At 33.4% G+C, this 20,845-nt stretch overlaps 1 protein-coding gene and 1 long non-coding RNA gene across 4 annotated transcripts in view; one reads left to right on the top strand and one right to left on the bottom strand.

The window, feature by feature from the left end:
• Window positions 1-18,516, bottom strand: part of LOC126906058 (homeotic protein ultrabithorax-like) — a 77,618-nt gene extending 59,102 nt beyond the window's left edge. Inside the window, exon 1 of one of the 2 annotated variants that reach the window (XM_050686305.1) lies at window positions 16,950-18,516. In XM_050686305.1, coding sequence (XP_050542262.1) covers window positions 16,950-17,622 — 673 coding nt within the window. In that variant the 5' untranslated portion in view covers window positions 17,623-18,516. Of the gene's footprint in view, window positions 1-16,937 lie in introns of both variants that reach the window. The other variant, XM_050686304.1, reaches the window with a different exon arrangement.
• On the top strand, window positions 5,080-16,537 carry LOC126906060 (uncharacterized). Of its 2 annotated transcripts, none has more exons than XR_007704172.1 (4): window positions 5,080-5,365; window positions 11,172-11,389; window positions 12,147-12,433; window positions 16,022-16,537. It is a non-coding gene; the product is annotated as an uncharacterized LOC126906060 (long non-coding RNA). The 2 variants fall into 2 exon arrangements; XR_007704173.1 differs by having other exon boundaries at window positions 5,082-5,365; window positions 12,147-12,375.
• Window positions 18,517-20,845: the final 2,329 nt, after the last annotated feature.

The raw sequence follows: 20,845 nt of genomic DNA, 5'->3' as shown, positions 1-20,845 counted from the left end.
CGACTACTGTGTGAACGTTGCTTTAACAATAAACTTCCCCCGCGTGTACAGTCTCAATAGGTAGGTGGTGTTTACGTTGCCAGTGGCCATTACGATGGTACTAAAATCCGAAAAACGATGTCTTGTTAAATAGCTAACTGGGAGCGATAATGCCGTCGCGGTAACAATTTAAAACAACGATTAGCACTGAAATCAATTTCAACGCAGTTTTTTTTTTTATTTAACTGATACACATTTAACTAATTACGCTGTCAATCACTTCATTTCGGATATTTAATACGAGTGCAGCGACCCACTGGATTTACATCAGTCAAATGAAGGTGACACACATGTCCCACGAACAACATTACTCCGTTAGGAATTAATGGACACTCGGAGAATTCTAACGAAAACTGTGACGCCATGTTTGATAATAACGTTGGCCTCGGGACACACGGTTCTCGACGATCTCACGGCAACGGTCGAGGGAACAGCTGCCTAAACACAGTGTTGGGCCACGTAAGGCTACCGTACATAAACACACACGCAATAAAAACCTATTAATCGGGTTCGGATTCATTATAATGCGGACGTTCTTGTAGAGCAATGCGTACAGAGTGGACCAAACGGAAACGCACAATTTGCCCATAGGTGTAACTATGTAATACATTACACTCGATTTGACAACGCAGAACTTGTCTGCAATTATACCGTTCAACTTGGTCAGAGTTCTAAGTTTTCACCGACGTCGGGGTCAATTATTAAAAGGCAATGGAATTCAGTAAAAAGCGGGTTCGCGTAGTACTCACTCGAACGTTGTGATCATCGATTGCAATCGAAACATGTGTACAGAATTTCCGGTTCCTATGTCTGAATAAAACAAACTCGGTCGATATGCTCTTCGATACTTTCGTTTTAATTCCTATTTAAAACAACGTTAAGTATTTTCGTGTACGTAAAACGTCGGAGAAAAAAAAAATACCGAACGAGTTAACCAAGGGCGGGCCCGGCACCAGGCGTCAAATAAATCATACTGGTCAGATGGATAAATTATTATATTATAGTATTTGGTGGTCGCGTCCTGCGGCCATGACTCGTCCAGGTCAAACTCCAGCCCGTCTTGAACGGCGGCGTCGTAATAGTATTTTGTTTTTACTAAAATCGTATTATCACTGTGCCCTCGATTCGACTGCCCATCGTTCGAGCAAACCAATTGCTGGGTGGCATTGGGATTTTCACGATCCGACGTGATACCTGGAGGGGGAGCACATAACCTAAAAGTCATCGAGTACCGCACCGAGTTTACGGTAAACGGTTTCGGTTTTATTGGAATGAATCCGTAGGAAAATGTTGGATCCCAGTGGTGTCTACCAACAGCGATTACGACACACGCTCTGGTCCCGTTGAGGTAAATACGATTATGATGTAGACGACTCGCGAGGACTGAAACTGTTTTGGGAGCTCGGGGCGACGACGCCATTTATCCATTAAGTATACATACAACACTACTGTTTGTTAACGTGCATGTTGGATTTCGCGTTGCTAGCTTTTTCTTTTAGCGGCGTGTGTACGTACAATGTATAGAACGAACCGCGAGGCGAAAATGAATTACGATCCGGAATGCCGGAAAGCGACACGACGGCCGAGAAAGATTAATGTGCATCTCGGTGTTTACCATGTTCAACGGCGGCGGTTGGAAAAAGCGCCTTGTACATAAAGGGGTGGACGGTGAAGGTATATAGTTGTTGTAATAATTATTTTAACAGTGAACTCCATTAGCGTTGTCGACCTGCCGCCTTGCCGTCGCTGAGGATCTTTTTAGAATGTGCAGGCCAAGCGATGACGACGTTTATCATTTGCAAAAATATCCTCCTCCCCCTCGGCGGCCACCGACTCCCGGGCTCGACACGTAGCCAGGGTAAGCGTAAAAAGGCCGGCAATTAAGATTACCAATCTCGTACCTACGTCTTTAAGTTTTTTTCTAACAGGCCGACCATTATAATATATACGGGCTCGTTGTCGACTTATTAAAGGGCTATGGAGAAAAAAAGTGTACACATTAATAGGCATAGTGGAGCAATTCTTATCTGGAGACGGCGTGCGCGCTAGGGGTAAAAAAATATTGGGACCGAGAAGAGAAAAAATTAAATCGTTTAAAACGAGACTAAAAAAAAAAAACGAACTTCTTTTGTACACTCACTATGATTTACCGTACAGTGTTTTATCTGGCCGGCAATAAATCTACCAAACCGAGATCGAAGGAGGGGAGCTGTTAAAAAGTGCAAAGCAAACCCCCTTTTAAGGTAGTGGTTAACACGTACAATTCTCGTACATATGCAAGTGTATGATATTTTTTTGACTCGTACGCTCATATTTTCCAAACGCTCCTATCGCGCCTCCCATTTTTACCACGGCCCACAAAGAGTACTCATTATGTATACACACGAATCCATTACCGCGACGGCGATCCCATTGTAGTTTACGTGTACGACGGTTGTCTTATCGCAGTGTCGCCGAGCGTTTATTTAACGTTTTTTCGGCAATAACTTTTCAAACCCGACTCTAGAATACATTTATTCAACACATACATTTGTTGCTTGATAATTTTACCGAATAATACCGTTTTTGCGCTCACTTTATTTGACAATATATTAATTTGACGACAATAATTTAACTGTTTAGACGTTGAACGCATAGAGCATTATGCATTGTACATGAAAAATAAATTTTAAATCACTTTCGCTTTTAGTCAATATATTTTTATAAATATAAACGTCAAAAATAAAAATATACCGAGTAAATAAATCAAAATTGTCGATTTATATAAAATAAGAATACAATTTCAAAATCAAAAACATTTCAAAAATCGTAAATAGTTATAATTTTAGTTTAATTTCCCACCATTGAAAGCGTTTATTGTTTGCGATAATTTACAAGGTATTTTGTTCACCGATCAAAAAACTTTGAGCTCTAATGATAAATGTAATACAAGGAGATTTCTTCGCAACTGGCATAGTTCTAATATAATAACCTCACGTTTCACACCCCACCCACAAAAGGAAATTGTCCGAAGATTAAGAAAACTTAGAGGGTGTACGTCGCATTGGCCGACGATATAATGAATGTGCAATAATTGTTGGCCGTGTACGTGTATGTGTTCCATATAAATGTTTGTAAACGCGATCTGCCAGGACAATAAAATATATTTCGGTGCGGAGAAAAACTAGGCGGCGTGCACATAGTAAATTCATCGAGAATTTATAGACTGTAAGAAGAATTTCCTTTCCTTCGCTGCGGTTTCTTCGCGTTGTCGTCCGCACCATCCCACGCGGCGGCTCGCAAATAAATGCCCCAAACTATTTGGCGTAATCTGGGCACAATACTAGGGGTCCTAAAGTTTAGGTCCATACGCCATCACACTAGAGCTACACGCACCGACATCACGAGCGATTTTAAGAAATAAATCACAAACACCTCGACTCGTGAGTTCCGGCTGAGATTCCTCAGGAGGAATTCAAGCGATTATACTTTTTAGCAAAGTACGCGTCCGATACACCGTTTTTGTTCGGGTGTTTAGAGAAACTATTTTAATTTTTGTCTCGGTGTTATTTTTTTTTGTGCGCCAACATTAAAGTTTTCGTTGTTTCGCACAACGTTCACCACGTGTGATATATGAACGTACACGTATAATATATTGTTTCTCGTGTGCCACCACCGCAAAACGAACCAGAGAGAAATTAGAGTTGTACCGAAAATGGTCGGCGACGGTGGCTGGGGGGCGGATCGTATAGCAGTGCATCAAACCCACCCGAAGCCTCCAAAGACAGACTTTTAAGCCCGTACACCACACTCAGCCATAAGGCAATACTATTGTTTTTTCCTATTCGATTCTAATTGAGATATAAAATCGAAAGAACAGCGGGAGAGTAAAAGGTGTTCACCGATAATAAAACGATAATGGTAATATAATGTACCCTTGTCTCTCGCGCGCACAAATAATCCAGTGGAAATAAAATGTAAAGAAATTAATTTTTTTTTTTTTTCAGTTTAAAAACACGAGTTTTAATAGACTGTAAACCTTTTAGAGTAGCCTTTCCGTTCTAAAATACCATTGTATTTTTGACCTATTGTAACGTATGGCACTTGCTCGTGTGCCGTAGGCGGTAATGTTTCGTGAGCTCGTAGAGGCTATTTATGTATTCGCATTTAATTTGTCAGGCGTTCGCATTACAATTGTAACATAACCTTATCTATTTATAAATAATAGGCGTGTAATTAACGCGGGCCTAATGTTTCGGACGTTTAAAACAATATGCATGTTAAAACGCTGACTTTGTCGAAGAGAAAAACATTTCGCAAGCGACCCTAACCGTCACGGCGTTATGAGTGTTCACGAAAATAATAATAATATTATTGTTATTAATAATATTATTATTATTTTCCGGATGGTGATTGCAACGTCCTGGTCTCGTTAAATACGATTTTAAGAAACAATAATTGCGCTTAACCTACAAAGTACACGCAGACATGTTATGAGTAATTATTTTATGGTAATCGCCCATGGCCGAATACTTAATTAAACAGTCAACGCGAGAATTTCTCTTCGGAGTCCACTGACCGCGTCGTCGTTATTGACGTGTACACACTTGTTATTCGGTTGCCATACGATCGAGAGGGTTGTATCTGACGGTCGCACAAAAGCCGACCGTATACGGTCACCAAATACGGACCGTAAAAAAACGGATCGATAAAAAAATCATTATTTTGATCGTCGCCGACCGCAAGAAAAAATCACACGACAAAAAAACGTGTCGAAATATTTGTCGCTACCGGAATTTTCGGGCAAATTTTTTTTTTTTTGCCACTCCTCGGCAATGCAAAGACACGAGATTTCACGGCACTCAACGCTATATCGTCGACTGCTGTGTTTGGTTTACCTAGCTCGGCATAGGTTTGTCACCATTGTACACACACACGCGAGTCATAATACCTACACACCGTCGCACCGTACAGAATCGCACTTCCCGCGGGTATTGCAATTGTCAACTGCACAGGGTGTGAGTACGTGTGCGACGGGGTTGCGTCTCCGCAGGCACCGTCTCTGTGGAAACATGGCGGTGGCGGGTGCAAACCCATTGTACGCGGATAGGCGATACCTGAGGGTGTCGTCCTGGTCTAAGGCAAACAAAGGGCCGTGTACGTCGAAAAACGAGTTTCACCTTTTGCAACTTTCACTTTATTATTTATTGGCTTGTTTGATTCCGTACCGTTGACAGTAGTCGCCGTCCCTGCGTATCTCACGTACGGCAGTGTTCGTTGAACGCGCATTTCGTCCGGTACATCCGCACCAGAAACACCGTCAGCGCCGCAGAAACTTCTTTTTTCGGTAAGTCGCTTTACATAATTACCAATTTTCATAGGAAAACATTTTTGCTGCACATCAAGTTCCGGTACAAAGCGACCGACTGACGGCCATGTCTTGTAAAACAAGCGATAGTCAGACATGACTATGAGTACATAGTGTACATGGACGTATAAAAGGGGTTTCTTATATTGATTTAAACGGGTCTCCTGAGCATGCTAAATAACCGTACTCCTCCTACACTATCACTGCACTCTCTATCCCCACCACTAATACGATCATTCGTGTCCCTCAAAATGGGTAATCATTCTCTTTACCGACGAGCATCCGGCTACTAGCGAAAGTGTTCAAATAATTTAAAGGATTAAAAAAATTGCACATTTACTTATTTTTTAATTGCTAAAGAAATTAAATCGCATCTAGGTGCGATGAAAACATTTTTATCGTTAAAAATTCTTAAAATGATGACTTGTCAGATTTTAAATACTTCCGGCTCACCCGAACTCGAGATCGGGTTAATCATTTCATTGAAATACAAAAACAATCACTAGTTTTACCGAGTAGTCAATAATATGAACAATTTATTTAAACTCGGTTATCTCGTGAATTTTATTTCGATACTTGAGTTCTGCGAAAGGTTGTTTGATATTGTTAAAGCAACTATATCAATACATTAATTAACCTATGGGGTTATAATTTAGAAAATAATATTTTAATTGTGACGAATAAATTAAACATTTTTAGCAGAAAATAGTATTAAAATAAATTTATTAATTAAGCTTATGCCCAAAGGTCCATAAAAAATATTTTAATATAATTCTATTCTATACAATAATTTCCGACGAATAACTGTTAATCGTCTGTATGTTTGACCATAATTTTATTTTACTAGTGTTCATCAGATTTATAAAATCAAAATATGATATTGAAAAGGTAAATTTACTTTTAAAATCAATTAAAAGCGTTTATAAATTTAACTAGATAGGTACAAATATTTACGAGCTATAAATTCATAAAGTTATTTTACATAAATACTTTTAATTTAAATTAACATTATACTAATAAAATAAAAAATTTTGTAAATTTAGTGTAAACCCAACCCACAAAATTTGAGTTAGTATTTTTAATGGTATAACGATAATTATAAATTTATAGCAGCAAATAGCTTTAGGTACAGAAACTAAACTGATCATAACAAATTAAACACATATAAACTTATGTATATATAAAAATATGCTCATGTTAAATATTGGTTAACAAATATTTCATCTCAAGGTTTTTGACTAATTCACACAAGGGTTATGTAATAGAAGACATTCAGTTTCATAAAACATGTAATTTTATTTCAATAGTTTATTAATTTTACTATTAATTAAAATTAGCTGTTAGAATTAAAAACGCGATAAACGATTTGTAATTATTTTGAAAACCTTCAGTTAGGAAATCTGTAAAAGTTTCTTTAATTTTAAAAGCTTTGATTATTAAAATAATTATAGTCCGTTCTACCGAAATTAATGAAATAAGTCGTTATAAGTTTTAAACGGTAGAAGTAATCAAGACATGTTTAAATTAGTCTGCTATTTTCAACTATTTAATTAAAATTATTGTATTAAGTGTAGCGCATTAAGTATTGAAGTGCAAAATCATAACTTGGTCGCATTGGTACGTGTCAAAATAGTTATTGACCCGAAATCTCTTCTGGTTCTCATTCTGTTAGTAGTTTATAACACTTAAAACCGACGCACAACGTGTTTCACCTATTCAGTAGTTCTTATTATTCTCGATTTCTACGGGAAAACTTGTGTTGTTAAGGTTAACATTTATTCGCTCACTAAATGCCGTCCGGATGTTAGTGTAATGAATTACGAGATGAGTAGCCATCGCGTTATCGTAACTTTCCACACGTCGTACCAGAACGTTTATAAACGTTATTATTTCTGTGCAAAGTTACGTACAATGTAATACCGTTGTAATTATATATACATAACGCACGATAAGAGTGTTTGCGTAGCCAAAGGCTGGCCACCGGTCAGCGGCCTTTGTGTAGATTTAGTTTGTATTTCATTCCCGTCCGCGTCTGAACTTTGGTCGTGGATATTAATTCTTGTGTCCTCAACTCCGTTAATTATTCATTCTTAGCAACACACACACACACACACGAGTCGGCCAATATCGGAATTGTACATATTGGAAAATCCTGTTCCACCACACACATAAAACACGCACACCCTCGTCCCATACGTATATTGTAATTGGGGTCATTTCCTTCCTTCCTGTCCTTTAGTCACGCCGGACACACAAGCTCCGCGAAACTTTGTTCGGCGAAAATGTCCTCCGCGGCATAGGTGAGCGGTAGGCGGCACACGTGACACGTGGTACCGGCGGGTGTATGATACACGACCGGATTACGACATTTATTGTATAAAACAACAGCGATTGTACGAAACGGATGGCTCGCAAGTGTTGTTTTACATTTATAATCCATACGCGTGTTAAAATGCACACGGCAAAGTGCGCGGCGTGTGTAATCAAACGTGTATTGTTAAAATTGTTGCCGTTTTTGTCTAGTCAAAAATCTCAAATCAAATTTGAATCTGAAAATGGCGTTACGTCACGTAGAAAGTAAATACACAACGACTTTTTCCAGAAATATTATTTTCATGCACTGGAGTTCATTTTACAGTTATGTCCAATTTACGGGATAACAACTAGGTTTTTATTATGCGGCCTTACGATTAAATACGAAATCATTTCTCGTGCAGTAGAAACATTAAAAATGCTTCCTTCAAGAGTTAAAAGATAAAATAATAACTTGATAATTTGTTGATGCGAAATAACTAATGAATAGATGTAACGAGAAACAAGAGGAATGGTTAGTTCAAATACCAATTACAATCCTATTTAATCATGGTGCTCGTAAAAAATTGCTAATTGCCATGAATGATACAAAGTATTATGATTGTAAATTCCCAGTAATGCGTTGCATGCAAAATATTGTTTAACATAATCAGTAATTATGGACAAATAATAAGAATTTAATTAAAAATTCCTTTAAAAAATCAATGACCCTCTAAATAACTTGTCTTTTATTTACAATAAATGTTTAAAACAAGGTAAATAGACATTGTTTACAGAACTTATAAATAATGTAATTAATTCTTATGCGTTAAATATTATTTTTAGAACTTAGTACAGAGATAACTTCCATATTAGATTATTCTCATGGACACATTTGTTTCAATTTTTTATTATATAAATCAATTTTTACATCATAAATTATGTGATGAAATTTAATTTTAAATAATGAACTTGAAATGCTGGAAAACAGCATTATTATTTTATGCATTAGATTATCCGATCGAAAATATTCATGTGAAAATAATGTGGATACGCAAACAGTAAAACTTTTTCTTCGGGACACCATTCAGGCAAACTTTGATTTACAAGTCAGATGCGTTAACGTATTTCTCTAATTAATGTAAAAAATATTTACCACTTTGTCGAATTCAGATAACTATATTCTATAGAACATTCAAATTGAATCAACATAATATATTCTAGTAATGTGTTTACGCTTTAGCTATTTAGCCCATTATCAAACATAATTCATTCGATATTGTGTTTTTTAGAGGCATTATGTAAATTTAAGACTTTATTTTATACATTAAATAAAAATATACTTATTCTTAATTAATGCTTAATAATTTAATATTGAACCAATTGACACGTATCTATTCTCATTGATAAATGGTAATAATATTCAAGAAAGTATATTGACTTTATGATTAAGCTATTAAATGAGTATATAATTTTATACTTTTGTTTTTTTTTTAATGTAAACAACATCAATTAATGACTCGGTGAAAATATCCAAATATAATCATTTACTAACTTAAGACGATAGTTATTGTTTTGACATACATATATAAAATGTAAAATTTAAATAGCCATACACGTATAAACTTTACTATAATGTTTATGTTACCCTTGCTTTTGTTGTTAAATTTACTAGATGGATAATTACAGCGTTTTTTTAATATTCTGGTAGATAAGGATAAAAGTTATAAACGTGAATAATAAAGACAGAATAATGTAAAATATAAAATAATTATAACTAACCATGCGCTTGTTTTGTCGGTTACTACTTAAATTAACCTGTAGGCCTAATTGAAGGGCTCTATGTAAAAACAAAATAACTCCATTTTTCAACACTCTTTCAGGACGCTGATAAATCTATACATATTTGTATCCTTACCTACTCGAAAATTAAAAAAATGCTTTGCTTTTTATATTATAGTATTGTAACTATAATGTATAGTTACAATAACATTTATTGTAATTATTTTTGTCTTGGATTGAAGTATGTGTAATTTTAATAATAATTTAGAACAAATTTGAAATTGAAGAAATGAAGTTATTTTGTTTTTGCACAGAGCCCTTTAATTAGTCCTACAGATTAATTTAAGTAGTAACCGACAAAACAAGCGCATGGTTAGTTATAATGATTTTATATTTTACATTATTCTTAATATATTATTCACGTTTATAACCTTTAATTTTAAAAAGACTTGTGAAACTAAAATATTTAGCAGCATTCCACCTATTCTAATGGCAAATTATGTAATATTTGAATAATTTGCGTTTAATGCATTAAATGCATACAATTTGCATTTATAATGAGCTAATGTTACTCATATAGTAATAACTTAATTTTGTTTAAAAATTGATACTTGTATATATTTTTTACCGACAAAAAACGTATATTCAAATTTCTAGGCAGGCACTTCATATTCATGTAAATATTGTGTATCATAAACTCGTTATGAATAGTTAACCTATAAATGGTATTGTAACGTATTAAAACTATACAATTCGTGTAATAAATCTTCTTTGTCATCAATGAATTTGTACTCGCAGTTTATAATTGATATGTTTTTATATGGACACTAACTAAACAGTTATCATTAGGACAGATAGAGGCGGTCTGCGTGATCCTTATTATTACTTTAGATGTAATCCGTCTCGGCGGCAGAGTAACAAACGTACGAGGAGTTCATGTTCTCTCCGTCTATGTGTACGCTCTCGACATGAATATACTCTCATAATAATTTATACCTGATGGAAACATTGAAGTTCGATGATGTGCCGGAATGATTGTCTATTTAGCTGAGTTTTTACCCTATTAGCCCGTACACAACACGGGGGTTTGCCGATGCCGTGGTTATGGAAACGAATTTATGGCCGGGTTCCAAAAGAGGATTGCGGTACGAGTAGTGGAAAACTTGTGAAAGCAGCCCATATGTATATACCGCGTGCTATACATGTATATATATAATCAAGTATTAAGTACTTATGTGTGTGTGTGTGTGTGTCCATATACAGGGTGCAGGGGTGATCAATAAATCCTGCAATTGTGTGCGTGGGCAATCAATATAATATATTAGAGCAAACGACCTGTGCCACACGACGAATCGCCCGAAACAAGACGCCGGCCAAAGTGTTAGTTGAAAGTTAAAGGGTCGGCGTTTCAAATTTCGGGTTATCGATTAGATTTACATATTGACGGTCAACGACCGCCAAAAAAATGTACCTACGGAAAGCAAATTTTCTGACGGTAAATACTCTATACCGAACACATAGTCAAATTTAGTAGAAGTGACCGTTTATAATGAGTACACACTTGTGCGGAAACGAACTCTGCGGGATACCCCATTTGATTGCATCGTTTTCCGTTATCTTTCTATTTTTTAACCGGCAGCTAGAAAAAATTGGCAACGATTCACTATTTATGTTTTTTTAAAACACTAATTTCACATGATGTTATTTTTAGATTCCGAGAAAAAATTTCTTGAAATACAAACTTCAGATGAAGAATATTTCCGTCTGGCCTAGTTTTCATAGCTACGGAAATTCATATCTATGAACTGAATTCTTATAAAAAAAAAAGAACTGCAAATTTTGAAATTTGAAAATGAGACATAATACTTACAATTTTTAGAAATTTTAAAACGAGTGAAAAAAGAAACTGCCTTCTACACCACTGCTGTTGTAAGCATAATTTTTTTTTACAATTAGAAATGGCGATAAAAAAGTATTTGCATTTTTCTATTAATTTTGTTTATGACATTTGGCCGTTGGGTTTGTATAATTGTTAATATCAACCTTGACGTGCATTATTTTTTAGTTTGCGTTATGCAATTCAATCGTCATAGTTCTTATGGCAAACTAATTACTATTGCGGAAGGTTATAACTCTATTACCGTAGTATACTCCTACTAATCACGAATTCAACAGTCATTGAATCGCATGAAAGAGCGACGATAAGAACGGTGTGTATAGATAGAATAAAAAAAGCGTACAACGATGATATTAAAAATAAGTAGACGCCGTCGAATTAACAGCTAATAAAAGTCAAATCGACTACCGGATTTTTATTTTTACGGTTATGGCCGAATCCTACGCGGCAGCCAGCAGGTTTCCTTAAATTTATAGTTCACCACCTCCTCCGTTCCGCCGCACCGAGGTAGTAGTGGACCGACACTAGCGACATCTGTCGGACAGCAAATTTATTACTATTGGTATCCGAAACAAGATTAATGGCTTCGCAAATCGTCAAATTTGCGCCGGTGTTTAAATATTCGGCCCAATTCCCGCCAATATTAAAACCAAACTCTTTTAAATTGAAATAAATACGGATAAAGTGTGTCATAAATTATCTTATAGCCTGACCTTGGTGGTCGTCACAACCGTCACGGCCGATCGGCAATATAAAAAAAATTAATCGTGTATTTTGATGCTGTTTAAGGGTCGCTGAACCGGACAACGATTCACGGGAGGGGCGGAAAACATTACACCAATGGTCATAACCCGACTGCGGTCACCGCAAGTGCCCCGTCAACCAACATCCGGATAAGTGATCATATTGAAATTAGTTACAAGTTCACATGCGTCAAATACCTCTACTAGACGTCTCATTCATTGGGCTGGTCAGGTGAAACGATGTAAATTTGGTTTGAACTCATTTCGACGGCAAGGTCAGATAAGAACTGCGTATGAATTATTATTTTCGTACCGAGTCTGAGCAGTCTTAACGTGCGTGTAACATGTTATTAAATAATAGCGAAGAATCGTATTTATTCGATTTGAAATTAAAACAATTATGAATTTCGTTTTTATTACGACCAGTTCTATTTGAACTACTATTCATTATGAATTGAACCAACCGACCGGCTTGATTCAAACGCACTTATTCGAGTGCAAAAAAGTCGAACCGCCGTAGCTTATCCTAAAACGCATTTTCCCAAGCTTCGACTTTGCCGCACAAACTTGAATATTATATTTAATTTTGCAATAATAAATTTTACAAAGAACCATGCAAATACTTAGCTTATCTTTTTTTTTTTTTTTTTACAAGATTTATGCGTTTTTTTCCTAGGGCGCCTATGCTACACACGCACTACAGACGAACCACCGCATAAATTATTAGCCAATCATATAATACATCATACGTGCTCTCGACGTTAAAATGAAAATAATAACTTGTAATTAAGGCGTTTACTCGATTATTATCAATAAATTTAATCATTCTCTAAACGAGTATATATCATTTTTTGGTCCGAATGATTTATGTTCATTTGAGAACACAGTTCTGTGTTATACAAAGATGAAAACCGAGTATATTTAAATTCAGCAACAGACTCGTAAACAAAATTTAATTAATTAAACGCGGCATACAATTGTTGAATCCGAAATTATAACCACATTTATTTCATCTAAGTAATCAAACAGACATATAAAAATTGACATGTTTAAAAATTATTCAAAATTTTTATCAATAATTAAAGCTGAGCAAGTTAACAATTTTAATAAAAATATATATTATATATTTTTTTATTAAATCAAGTTAACAGGTCTCAGTCATTGGACCCCACCGTCTCGTGATCGATTCTCATGCAAAACTTGTTGCATCGTTTTTTACAAACTGCTCTTTAAAAACAAAATCAGTAATGAGATATAATTGTCGTACTATATTTTAATACAGTGTAATGAAAGCTATAAAAAATGTTAATAATTAAATTGACAAGTTGAGTAAATGCAATAAGTAGTTAGTTTGCAAATATATGAATTTTATATCAAATTTTATGAAAAATAAATCAAAATTTTTGGAGACATTAACCTTTATTGTGCACTTGAAATAAATTAGATTTAATAGGTAGTACGACTTCCCCGTTTATCGTGTACCATATGACTACTCTAAATTTCGGACTAGTTGATTATCAATAGCATTTTTATTAAGCAACAGGAAACCGTAAAATGGATGTCGCATATAATTTGTTGAAATTATTAAACGTAAGAACCAAATTTTTTTCAAATTAATTTTTATAAAAATAATTTTTAAATGGTATTTAGAGTTTTATTTTAGAAAGCTATTTGACTAAAATTACCCAAAAATATGTTAATTAATTGTTAAATGAATAAAATATAAATTAAGTCAGCGTAAAATCTAAATATTTCTGTTAAGCTAAAAAGTTAACCTTAACTTAACTTAAATTTCTTAACTCGTTTATTCCTAGTCTTATTAATAATTAAAATGATTTACAATCAATGATTCCAATTAGGAACAGGGTAAGAGGATATTACCTTTCTATATAATATGCAAAAAAAAATGGTTTTTTTTCTTCAAATAATGTTTTACATTAATTTTTTGGTCTAAAATAAAATTTCATAATAAATATCTACGTACTTCATATAATATTACTGTATTATGAATGATACTAGTCGGTGTTCAAGAAATCATTATAATGAATTAAAAAGACACGTTTATTAAATCTGTTATTACATACACTATTGTTGAGTCCTTTAATAAACGTGATAAAAATTTTAAATGTCATTGATTTGTAATTAAAATATATGTTATTTAATGACAAACATTACAGAAACTTTTTATTCTAAAATATTTGTTTTTTATTCCTAAAGTATACTTAGAAATAAAAATTTGATGGCTAAAAAAAGTTTTGCCCCCTCTGGATTCATCAGATGAGTGGCCAAACCATGTTTGTACCAATTGTTATTATTTTTAACACACAAAAAATACTATATTTTAATTTTAAGATAGAAAATTATAAACATTTTGATTTTACCGTTCATTCTTTATCAATCAACTTTTGATACACGTATACAGAGTGATTAATTTATCATTAACCGCTGAAATTTATCTAAAATAATAATTTTTTATATATTTTGTTTAGTATTATTTATTTCCCGATTAATTAATTATCAAGTACGTTTTTGGTCATTCCATATACCTTATAAAAGTGTCAACATACAAATTTTAATAGATTACATGTTAGAAAATGTTCTAACTAAGAAAATGATTGGTCAGTAACAATTTTAAATTTTATTAAGTTGTAATAAAAATTTTAGCTATAAAGTACTCGGTAATTGATAAATAATACTAAAAAAAAAAATTTCAAAATAAGTTATTTTAGAAGATATCTATGGGTCAACAATAAATTAATTATCCTGTCGATTTCTATGTAGTAAAAGAGTCACTAGGCGATTGTTAGAAAAATAACAAATATTAAACTCGACAGAAAATCAAGTTTGATAATTTATGACTAATTAGCCGGACATTATTTTTTCACTTCACCATTAATGAAACATAAAAAGTCATAGTTGTAATCTATTCTCGCATCATTACTAAGTTTTTTATCGGTCTAATAATTAGTTTCTTTAATGAAAATAGTTTAAACTGTGACATTTACACACTTAAAAATAAGGGCATAGGCCAGTCAACGGTTAAATGTATTTTTGGATATTACGTAGTCACAGTTGTTATTCAGAAATCAGAAACAATAGTTTTGTTGATAATAACCTTACACAATATTAATGATGTTATAAGATACAATGTCATTGTAACATTAAAATTACAATTGTAAGTTAAAAAAGACGATAATTTTCAATTTTTCACTTAAGTTTAATTATTAAAAAAGGCAATTATGAAAAATATTACTTAATACAAAATAGTAGATTTAGAATTTTAAGTTTTATACTTTATTATTACAAACCGTGAAAATCGTAAAAATGAATATTTGAAGACTATGGCAGTCTTCAAATAACTAAATATGACATTTAGTTAATCGAAAAGATAGTTAAATCTTTATAATTAGCCACAGGTATGATTCCCCGACGGTGTATTTATCTAAGATAGTGAGCAATTGCTTAATCGGATATTTCACGGTTGCGGATGAATTAGGATAAAAAAAACCCATAGGAAAATGTACTCAAATCAATGACCTTTTAAACAACTGTCGTTGAGCGAATAAATGAAGTCATAACAGCTATTAGGGGACAAAACGAAAAGCCCCTCCGCGTTTAGTGTATAGGAACTGTACAATAACGTCAAAATGCCTTTATTTGTGTTTAATTTTCCTCGCTACACGTCTCGGCACGAGCATCACGTGTAATTTCATTTTAATATTATTCGTTTAAGGTGTTCCTAATTTTTAATATTTTGTTTCTGGACTTGGTATCTGTATTATTGTAATCACGTTAATGGAATATAATTGTACACGTATAAAAAAAATGCATATTATTCATTTAGAACAGCTTTTTAACTTTTCATGTTTTGTAATTTATTTGTTTAATTAATAGTTTATTTTTTTTTTTTTACTCTTACAGGACACTCGAAAAAATGGAATGAACTTAGCAAATGAAAGACTATGTAGAGCCATCGAAAACTGATACCATTATTTTAATTAATATAATATTAAATGAACATGATATTTTTTAGTTAAATGTTTTTTTTTTTTTTAATTATTATGTTTAATAAATAATTATTGTAAGCTGGAATGGTAATAAATGTACTGTGTTGTGCCCAATGATTTATATGTTTTGTAGATAATTATAAAATGCGTTACATAATTTGTTAATAGAAAGGTTTTTTCTCTGATAACACATTAAGAAAATTCGAGAATGTTGTTTAATATTTAATATATTATTTAATGCTTTAGTCCTACCATGTGCGTTTTTTAAATTATGTTAAATCGATTTTTTACAAATTCTGTATCAAAAAATACCTAATTACCAATCCAGCAATGAGTTATTATGAATAACAAAATCTTTTTTATTATTTGTTTAAAAATTTAATGAGCTCATTAAAAAAATCTATATACAAGCAGGAATCCAATGATTGAACTAATATTTATGTAAATAATAACTTATTTATAATAACCATTAAAATAAAATTAATTAATAAACCAGTATATTTAAAAAAATTATTTTACCCGCCTTTTGTATAGTTATATAGTTGTATAGTTCCCTTACTTAACGGTGTATACTGAAAACGAATACGAGACTTTTATTGTGAGATTTGGTAACAAAAATACATTTTTTATGGGCATTTTATTTATAAATTAATTATCATGAACTTATAAAAATTTTTCTTAATATTTCAAAAAACGATATGAGACAAACTATCGAATACCTAAGTTACTTCGTAAATTTAAATGCTAACTAAATGATTTGCTAGCGAGTAAGACTTATCAACTACGTTAAAAAAACTAAAATAATAAAATCATAAAAAAATCGTCTGTACCTATTGACTGACCTGCAATGGCCATCCAAGGGTAGAACGTGTGATTATTCTGTTGTTGATTGAGCTGAAGCGCCTGTTGCTGGTGGCCGTTGTTGTTGATACCGGCGCAACTGTTCCAGGAAGCCGACAATGATCCTACTGAGTTTCGAGCTGAATTAGGACTAGTGCCTGCACCACCGTCCAGGCCACTCACGCTGTTCCCAGAACCGTATCCAACACGGGATTCGGGGGTACATACGTTTGGTCTTAACAACGAACCGTTAGCTGCGGACACGGGATTTCCCGGCCACACTACGTCTTTAGGCGACGATGAATATCCATTTTGATGTGTTGCCGACGAATCACTTTTTACACAAGGTTCAGTTTTAGTATAGTTGAGTCCAGCCGAAGCGGCCGCCTGGTCCGATGCTCCGCCACCGCCGCCACCTCCACCACCGCTGCCGGTCCCGTAGAGTTTACAGGCGGCCGCGGCCACGGAAGCGTCGTAAGGGCTATCCTGTGGAGCTCTTGTCTGCGAAAGACCGTGGTGGTGATGATGCTGCGAAGACGCATAAGGTGACATTCCCAAGCCAATTGGAAACCTATAAGCAGCCGCCACCGTATTCTGGTCGTGGTGATGTCCAGCGGACGATTGATGGTGGTGGTGTCCACCGTAGAAACCGCTTTGTTCAAAATATGAATTCATATTTTTTTACTACTTTACTTCTGTCGACTAAAAATTTTTTTTACTCGATCGTAATTGAAAAATCTGTTTTCCAAGTATTTTTTTTATGATTAATTTCACATACAATTTTGTTGTATTAAATTGTAGCACTGCGATACATATTTGTTGAAAACGACAAATTATCTTCTACTTAGTGACTTCGGTAAGTGTAAACAGAAGACCGTTTAATAAGTCGTAAAAAAGGTCATCTCTCCGGCGTTTCCGGGACGGGTCGTAAAACGCGCGCGATTTTACGAGCGTAGTAAATGTGCGGCAAGACGACGACGTAGTAAAAACTAGTTGACGATGCGATAAAATAAATAAAAACCAAATAAAATATAAATTATACGACTTTATAATAGAAAATAAAAATATCGTAAACACGGCCAAAGTAAAGTTGACGAGTTAAGTTTAAGCGTCGTGGAGTTATCGTTACCGAATGAGATAATATTATTTTCATAAAGTGCTTATGACGACTTAACGACGGGACAATCAGATCGTCACTGGCACACACACACGAACGGACCATGTGACTCGGGCCCCGCGAGCGCTCGCGACTTCTTCCCTCCGTACCCCTCCTCTGAACCCCCCATTCACCCAAACGCCAAGCCGATGCGGTGGAGGTTACCGCGCGCGCACACGCCGCTGCCGCTGACTCGCGGGATCTCCCTTTTTCGTCGCCCGTTTGCTTTTATTGCGCCATTCCGGCCAGAAACGTGTTGTGAACGTCACCGAGCGCGTGTGGCCACCGCCGCCGCCGTGTTATGGCAATGGAACGCCAAGTTGGTGGGGATCGTGAGGCGCGCACGCGGAAGGACCCATTAAAACAGAATCGGCGATAACGCGGTGGCGGAAGGAGGGGCCCGGGCCAATAGCGGTTCAATTCGTCATGGCTCGCGTGCGTGCCGGTGGCGCCCCGACACACCGTTCTCTGTTTTGTGCAATCGTTCGCATGTACACCAACGGTACGTACATAGTAGTGTTATCTACCGGAGGAAATTATAACTAAAACTGAGACGGTAAACTCAGGATTTCGACATTTATTGTAAATACAATGGAACGTTTTTTTTTTTTTAACATGAATTTTAAAAAAGACTCAACTTGAATTTTTAACTCTAAAAATGAAATCCTTGCAATTAAGTACAATGTATTAATTCAGTGACTCATAACATTATACATCGTAACATATTGAAATGGTCTTCCTCAATACAATTTTATTGGAGCAATTTGAATTTTAAGTTTGATTTCAGTTTTAATGAGTTTATAAATCTAAACATTAAAAAGCCAAAGAAATGCATAAAATATTAATATGTCACAATCGAAAAAAGTTTTCTCTATAGATTTCAATGTTTAAAAAGATTATTTTTAACTTTTTTGTTACTATAGATACAAATCATAAATCTTAAATTAATTAAATAACTAATTTTTCTATTATCAAGGTAAAAGTAGCTTTTAACTTAAATGCCAAGCGAGGAAATATTGATTATAACATGATATGCGATTTTATTTTTTTTTTTTAACTATCAAAAAAACAGTCTTTTTCACATTTTGCTGGACTGATTTTGTTAATTTATGTTATTTTTTCTGCAGTTAAAAATATTTTAACTTTTTTAAAAAACACTGATCCAAATTATATTTTAATATAGTGTACTAGAAACAATAAACCTTGTTTTGGTATGCCTAAGTACAAGAAGAGTTTTAAAAAGGCATGACACGCATGTAAAAAAAAATTTCAATTTAATTTTAAAAATATTCCTGTACTTCTGACAATGTTTAACTATATCAAATTACTGCTTTAAATGTATTAATACACTTTTATTAAATTGTAATTACGATATAAAAAAATAATCTATCCCACGATTATTTCTTCATTAAGAAATTGGCCACCAAAGTAAAAAAAGCCTCTTTACAATGTTTATGATTTAACAATTTCAATTTCATATTAAAATTATATAAGAAAGTAATTAACGAAAGTGAGAAAACCAAACTCTTTTTCTATTTTTTTGTTTGAATAACAAATAACAAATCATTATTTAAAATTAAATTTATGGAATAAAAAATGTAATGCTTTCTTTAATTTTTTCCTGTATACCTTCATTATATGGATTAATACTTAATACTTGATAGATTTTAATTTGCTTTTGTCAATTATTTTAATTAATTCATTCATGTAGCATGTTTTATATAAAGTAATTTTGTAATATTAAGATAGTTTTTTGATAACATAAACTATTTTACCTTTAATAGCATTAAAATTGTACTTCGCCGAAACTTTGAATTGAAAATATCTCTTTTGTAACTAAAAAAAAAAAAAATAGAAAATTCTTTACACATTTTATGAATAGATCCATAGACATACAAGGTGATTCTTTCAATATTAGCCATTAAATTTGTCTTAAAATAATAATTTTATTGCGAATTTTTTTTGGTAGGGGAGAGGAGAATTGTTAATTACATTTGTTATTTCAATTATCTATTTTAAAATATTTTTTATGTTCATCTATTATGTCTTACAGGGATTTCAACCTAATTATTTTTAATTTCTTGTGTAGTAGAAAACGATCTCATTAAGAAAGTAACTAGTCGATAACAACTATTGTACTAATATTCAGAGGTTATTAATAATTTTCAGTAATAACTAGAGGTGAGGAGGAGTGGGGGGGTACTATTTTTATCACTAGAAATTTCTGGGCCTCACTCTTCCTCCCGCCTAGATATAAAAATGTTATTATTTTAAGAAAAAATGAGAAGCTAGCATTATAAGAATCACTCTGTATAATATTTGCTAAACTTATTAATTTTTTAAATTTATGTTCGTCATCTCTTACTTTAAATAAAAAATCGTACAACAGGTATCTAAGTGCGTTCTCACAGTACATTCCGGATTTACTATACTGCAATGTACACTTAAAATCATCGAAGTTTAGATTACAGGTAATTAAAACTCATTTAAAGAGATAGGGACAATTTTTGAGGAAACGTCGAAAAACTTCCAATTTTTGTTTGTTCCTTTTATTAACAACAAAAAAAGTTGAAAACATAAAATAAGTTACTAAAATTATTAAAAATTTTTACCTGTAAAATTTAGATTTTATAAATCATAAAGATTCTTATTGAACTTTCCTTCGCAAAATTTCTTTAAAAAGAAAAGAAATAATTATAAGTCTGCAATTAGTTTAATTTTGTTTTTTAGTATTAATAATAA

Source organism: Daktulosphaira vitifoliae, unplaced genomic scaffold (genome assembly GCF_025091365.1).
Source record: "Daktulosphaira vitifoliae isolate Bord-2020 unplaced genomic scaffold, ASM2509136v1 Scaffold_4, whole genome shotgun sequence".
Taxonomy (NCBI): Eukaryota; Metazoa; Arthropoda; class Insecta; order Hemiptera; family Phylloxeridae; genus Daktulosphaira; species Daktulosphaira vitifoliae.
This window is presented reverse-complemented; position numbering and strand designations above follow the sequence as displayed.